This window comes from Cebus imitator, unplaced genomic scaffold (genome assembly GCF_001604975.1).
Source record: "Cebus imitator isolate Cc_AM_T3 unplaced genomic scaffold, Cebus_imitator-1.0 Scaffold9, whole genome shotgun sequence".
Taxonomy (NCBI): Eukaryota; Metazoa; Chordata; class Mammalia; order Primates; family Cebidae; genus Cebus; species Cebus imitator.
In genome coordinates this window covers 12,617,174-12,624,040 of record NW_016107324.1, presented here as the reverse complement: position 1 = coordinate 12,624,040, position 6,867 = coordinate 12,617,174, and the positions used below count along the sequence as shown (strand labels likewise).

At 41.0% G+C, this 6,867-nt stretch overlaps 1 protein-coding gene across 3 annotated transcripts in view; it reads right to left on the bottom strand.

Annotated features, from left to right (window-relative positions):
* The window catches only part of TP53BP1 (tumor protein p53 binding protein 1), a 91,311-nt gene that overhangs the window by 33,603 nt on the left and 50,841 nt on the right, over window positions 1-6,867 (bottom strand). For all 3 annotated transcript variants that reach the window (XM_037744787.1, XM_017546196.2, XM_037744801.1), the window contains 2 exons: window positions 6,463-6,520; window positions 3,587-3,661 (listed from right to left, as the gene is read on the bottom strand). In XM_037744787.1, the coding sequence (XP_037600715.1) occupies window positions 3,587-3,661; window positions 6,463-6,520 (133 nt within the window). The remainder of the gene's footprint in view (window positions 1-3,586; window positions 3,662-6,462; window positions 6,521-6,867) is intronic.

Genomic DNA, 6,867 nt, shown 5'->3' with positions numbered 1-6,867 from the left:
TGTGTGTGTGTGTGTGTATATATATATACATATATATATATATATATTTTAAAAAAAATAAAAAAAAAAAAAAAGCAAGGCAATACAACGACATCAATAAATTTACTAATAGCTGGGCCATTACTATACCACTTTTTAAATCACATGATTTCCTTACCATCAGGATCATTTGATGTCCAAGAATATCAACAAACACACACTTAGTCAGAATGCCCATTTAAAGCAGACATCTTTCTTTTAAATACTTCCTTCAATAACGAACATAGGAACGTAGAAAGTATGCTGTTACTTTTTTTTTTTTTTGAGACAGTCTTGCTCTGCTGCCCCGACTATAGTGCAGTGGCACCATCTTGGCTCACTACCACCACCACCTCCAGAGTTCAAGTGATTCTCGTATCTCAGCCTCCAGAGTAGCTAGGGACTACAAGCAAGGACCACCCCACCTGGCTATTTTTTGTATTTTTAGTAGAGACAGGGTTTCACCTTGTTGGTCAGGCTGGTCACTAACTCCTGGACTGAAGTGATCCTCCTGCCTCAGCCTCCCAAAATGCTTGGATTATAGGTGTGAGCCACCCTGTCTGGCCTTTTCTTTTGAGACACAGTTGCCCAGGCTGGAGTGCAATGGCACGATCTCAGTTCAACGCAACCTCTGCCTCCCAGGTTCAAGCGATTCTCCTGCCTCGGCCTCCCGAGTAGCTGGGATTACAGGCATGCACCATCACGCCTGGCTAATTTTGTATTTTTAGTAGAGACAGCATTTTTCCATGTTGGTCAGGCTGGTCTCAAACTCCCAACCTCAGCTGATCTACCCACCTTGGCCTCCCAAAGTGCTGGGATTACAGACGTAAGCCACCATGCCTAGCCTTTTTTTAAAAAAAAAAAACAAGGTCTGGCTCTGTTGCCCAGGCTGGAATGCAGTGGCACGATCTCGGCTCACTGTAACCTCCATCTCCTGGGCCCAAGCCATCCTCCCACCTCAGCATCCCAAGTAGCTGGGACTACAGGCATGCACTGCCACACCTGGCTAATTTTTGTACTTTTTTTTGAGAAGGAGTTTTGCTCTGTTGCCCAGTCTGGAACGTAATGACATGATCTTGGCTCACTACAACCTCCACCTCCTGGGTTCAAGTGATTCTCCTGCCTCAGCCTCCCAAGCAGCTGGGATTATGGGGACCCGCCACCACGTCCATCTAATTTTTTATATTTTTTAGTAGAGATGGTGTTTCACCATGTTGGCGAGGTTGGTCTTGAACTCCTGACCTCAGGTGATCCTCCCACCTTGGCCTCCCAAAGTGCTGGGATTACAGGCGTGAGCCACTGCGCCCGGCTAATTTTTGTACTTTTTGTAGAGACGAGGTTTTACCATGATGCCCAGGCTGGTCTCAAACTCCTGAGCTCAGGCAATCCACCCACCTCGGTCTACCAAAGTGCTGGGATTACAGGTGTGAGCTACCACGCCCAGCCAAATCATGCTACTAATATGACTATTAGTGATACACCTACTGACAAAACATTATCACATTGCCTAATTATGAAATCACTGAATTTTAGAGGTAAAAGATACTTCACTTCGTAATGAAAATACAGGTTCAATTCCACTGCCATTACTTATCTCTCTACACTAAACATAAGAATCATGTATTCCATACAAGATACTCTTTATTCTTTATTTTTTTGAGACAGGATCTCACTCTGTCCCCCAGGCTGAAGTGCTGTGGCGCAACCACAGCTCACTGCAGCCTCAACCTCCCAGGTTCAAACGATCAACCCACTTCAGTCTTCCAAGTAGCTGGGACCACAAGTGCATGCCACCACATCCAGCGATTTTTTTTCCCTTCGGCAGAAACAGGGTCTCACTTTCTCTGCACATCTGTTACCAAAATGCTAATTAAAAAAAAAAAGAAACGAAATAGGGTCTTACTATGTCACCCAGGTTCATCTCAAACTCCTAGCCTCGAGGAATCCTCATGCTTTGGCCTCCAAGTGCTGGGATTATAGGCATGCGCCACTGTGACCAGTCACCTCCTTAATTACTTAAACAGAGAAAAAAGACCTGTAACTCAAAACTTTTCCTGCCTCAGAACTGTTCTAAGGGATTATGGAGTAAAGAAATTATGGGGCTAAGCACAGTGGCTCACACTTATAATCCCAGCACTTTGAGAAGACAAGGCGGGAGGATCACTTGAGCCCAGGAGTTTGAGACCAGCCTGGGCAACATAGTAAGTGCTGGGATTACAAAAAGTTAAAAAAAAAAAAATTAGCCAGACATGGTGGCACATGCCTATAGTCCTAGTTACCCAGGGGGCTGAGGCAGGACTGCTTGAGCCTAGGTATTTGAGGCTGCAGTGAGCTACTACTACACCACTGCACTTCAGCCTGGGTTACAGAGTGACACCCTGTCTCTAAAAAGAAAAAGAAATTACAGAAAAATTAATTCCATTAAATCTTAAAAACTTTAAATTTGGGATGCTAAACATCTCATATTTTGCTCTGTGAGAAGCTAAAGGGAAATAAAAAGTCTGTTAAAAGTAAACATGATTTTCAAAATAAAAACTAATCTGAGAAATATAGAATTACATCAATTATTTTCATAGGCAGGGCACAATGGCTTCCATTTGTATTCCCAACACTTTTGGATGTCAAGGTGGGAAGACTGCTTGATCCCACGAGTTTGAAACCAGACTGGACAACATAGTGAAAAGCCATTTCTACAAAGAATAGAAAACTTAGCCAGTATGGTGGCACATGCCTATGGTCCTCGCAACTGGGGAGGCTGATGCCCAGGAGGTAAAGGCTTCAGTGAGCCATGTTCACACCACTTCACTCCAGCCTGGGTGACAGTATGAGATCCTATCTCAAAATTTATTTATTTATGAAGACAGTCGTTTCAAATTTACACAACTGGCAGATAAAGACAAAAAAAGTGTATCTATAAAACACTTAGTAAAATGTCTCATGATGGCTCATGAATCTATCCAGAATACGTTATAGGCCCTTAAGGTTAAAAAAAAAAAAAAAAAAAAAAAAGGTAAGCTCAAGCTCACAAAATAGTAGCAGTACATCCTAGTCTGTTTTCTGCTGCTATAACAGGATTCCCACCAGACCGGGAAATTTATAAAGAAAAGATTCACAGGCTTTGGCTCATGGTTCTGAAGGCTGGAACGACCAAAAGCATGGCACCAGCATCTAGATGGCCAGCTGGTGCAGGCCTTCTAGCTGCATCATAACATTGTAGAAGGCATCACATGGTGAGGGTAAATGCAAGAGGGTGGAAAGGGGGCCAAACTGCCCCTTAACCTTCTATAATTAACCCATGCTCACTGTAACAGCCTTAATGCATTCATATGGGCAGTGCTCCCATGATTACCGTGTGTGTGTGTGTGTGTGTGTGTGTGTGTGTGTGTGTGTGTGTTCAACTTCTGTAGCTTTATACCAATACCACTAATTACCTCTCAACACTTGCACTGGGGGTTAAGTTTCCAACACATGCCACAGTCAAACCACAGCACAGTACATATTAGGATTTTTGCACCAACCATTTTGTGAACCAATGTAGCCCAAAAGATTCTATGAAAATAATGCTTACCTGATAGGTATGGTGGAAGTATCCTCGCTTCGAGCCTCATTCTCTTGCCAGAAGACAGACATGGTCTTCTGGGGACTAAGATAATATATTAAAGCAATATAATTGTTAGTTTGGAAAAGAAAAGTACCTTTGGAGATTATCCTTGTATACAAAGAGGAAATAAAATGCTTTCTCTGCATACCACACTCCAAACCACCTTACACCAAAATGCAGATTCTTCATACTTGTTTTGAATTAGCGTAATTTAAAATTCTCAAACAAGACTCACTGGAAATAAGGTGGACAGAGAACTGTATTAAGTACCATAAAGATGCAATCAGCAAAATCCAGAATGTAGAAAAACATATAACCATCTGTACCTTCAACAAATAATTTGCAAGAGGCCAAAAAAAAAAAAAATTTGAGGGGCAGTCTATACATTTTAAAAGACTTAAGGAGACATCATCAAATTCAATATGTGAACCTCAGATCTTGAGTCAAACAAACTGTAAAACACCATTTATGAGACAATGAGAGAAATCTGAACACTGAGTATTTTAGGATATTAAGGAACCATTGTCAATTTTTTAAAGTATGATAATAGTAATATGGTTAAGGTTTAAATTAAGAATCCTTATCTTTTGGAGACAGCATTGAAGCATTTCAGATAAAATTATATAATGCTAAAATTATCTTCAAAATTATTCAGTAGGGAGCAGGTGCTGGAAATATCTATAAATGAATCAAGACTGGCCACAGGTAATTCTTGGAACTGAGTGATGAATACATGGCAGTCCAGTATACTGCTCTCTCTTACTTTCGTATACGCTTGAAACCTTCTATAGTAAAATAAAAGCTTCACCTAGGCCGAGCATGGTGCCTTATGCCTCTAATTCTACCACTCTGGGAGACCAAGGCAGGTGGATCACTTGAGCTCAGGAGTTAGAGACTGGCCGGGGCAACATGATGAAACCCTACCTCTGCTAAATATATAAAAATTAACCAGGCTTAGTGGCAGGCACCTGTAGCTCCTGCTCCTTGTGGGTTTGAAGCAGGATCAGATGAGCCCAGGAGGTCAAGGTTGCAGTGAACTGTGATTGCACCACTGCACTGCAACCTGGGTGACAAAGTGAGACTCCGTCACCCAGGTTGAAAGAAACAAACAGACAAACAAAAAAGCTCTACCTAAATGCAGCTTAAGCAAGGACCACTTCCAATATTGTGACAGGGCTTACTTTAGATGATTTGTTATAGTGAACCCAACGGCAAACAAGTAAAAAATTTTTTAATTTAGATGCTTATATAGAAAATTTTCTTCAAAACAGTATCAATAAATTTCATCTCATTCTATGATCTACCATTCCAACACTCTGCTCAAAGTTTTTCCTTATTTTCTCCTCTCTACTTTCTACCCTAAGGGTTCTAGAAGCTTCAGCAACACACTCTGTTCCCTCTGAATATGCATATGTACAAACTCGTAACAACTTGTTCCTGGCCAAAAATTCTGTTAATGCCAAATAGATCAGATACACACTCTACTTTCTTACCCTTCTAAGCTCTCTAATTTCTAAAGACCTTCTCAAGTTCTTCAACTTTAATGATAGTTCAACAATGTATCATTAAAGGATCTTCAAATGAGTAAGGACCCTAAGGTACTCATCTTTCAGATTAAATATACAATAGCCCAGAGAAGAACAGATCAAAAGCCTTTGAAAAAGGTCAGAAACTCACAAGAAAGAAGTCACATTTAGTCCACAGGCCTCTTTTGGTATTTTATTTTTAAAAATCCAGGATTTCTTTTTAAAAACAAAGATGTGGCAACCGTAAGTTTGCAATCTTGCATGACAACCACTGGCTGGAGTTGAGTGGGGCATACCCTTTCACATGGACAATACATTCAGTTTGCCATTGTCCTCAACCCTCTGTATAAATAGTTATTTATACTGTAAATAACTTTATTTACAGTACCTGCCTAGCCTCTGATGTAAGAATTCTTGGTGAGGCATGGTGGCTCACGCCTGTAATCCTAGCACTTTGGGAGGTCAAGGCAGGCAGGCTGCTTGAACCCGGGAGTTCAAGACCAGCCTGGGCAACATAATGAGATCCCCATCTCTACAAAAAATATAAATATTAGCCAGGTGAGGTGGTGCACGCCTATAGTCCCAGCTACTTAGGTGGCTGAGGCAGGAAGATTGCTGGAGCTCAGGATGTTGAGGTCACAGTGAGCCATGATCACGCCACTGCACTCCAGCCTGGGCAACAGAGCAAGATTCTGTCTCAAAAAAGGAAAAAAAAAGAATTCTTACCTATATTTCACCAACGGCTGTTAGTATTTTATGCTGGATGACTCATGCCAAACACAAATGAAACAACTGTACTCTCACAGCCACCAGGTGGCAAAGCTTAACAACCAAAACCTCAGTATGGGGTCATATTCATCCTCAAAGCATTACAACATTCATGACAAAGCAAAAATAACAGCTCAACATAGTAGTTAATTTGACAGGCAGAAGAGAAAATGACCTGAGTCTGTGGCTGAATACAGGACTGCAAAAGGAACAAGGTCTGTAACCATCTCTTGTTAAGCCTTCCTTTTCTCATCAATTGGAACAACAATCCTGAGATTGTGGAGACTCTTGTCTCGGCAACAGAAATAAGTGGGGAGAGGAACTCTCACATGAACAAAAAGAAAGACATTTAATACCTTTCCAGGTGCAGAAAAAAAGCTTCACTGCACTTAAAAAAGTATTAATTTATAAGTGTGTGGTCAATTCAATACATTGCTAAATCCTTTATGGAAGAGTCTCATTTTAATTTTTTTCCTCTGTTGATAAACCATCTACCCTCATTACCAGTAGCTGCCTATTAAACTCTAAATAGCATCCAGCTTTGGTTACCTGGCAACAGACTCAGCAACAGCAGTAGATGCATTTTTTCTTTCACCACTTGCAGGCTCTGAATAAAAACAAAACAAAGGAGAGAAAGGAAAGACAAACAGAATTTAGTTAGTATCCCACACCTAAAACCTTCACTCTGCTCTACTAGTATTTGCAACAAGTAACAGAAAGAAATAGAAATAAGTAAAACTAATAAGTAAACATACAAACATTTCTTGTAATTTTTTTTTTTTTGAGACAGTCTCACTCTGTCACACAGGCTGGAGTGCAGTGGTGTGATCTCAGCTCACTGCAACCTCTGTCTCCAGGTTCAAGCGATTCTCATGCTTCAGCCTCCCGAGTAGCTGGGACTACAGGCATGAACTGCCAAGTCCAGCTAATTTTTTGTAGTTTTAGTAGAGACGG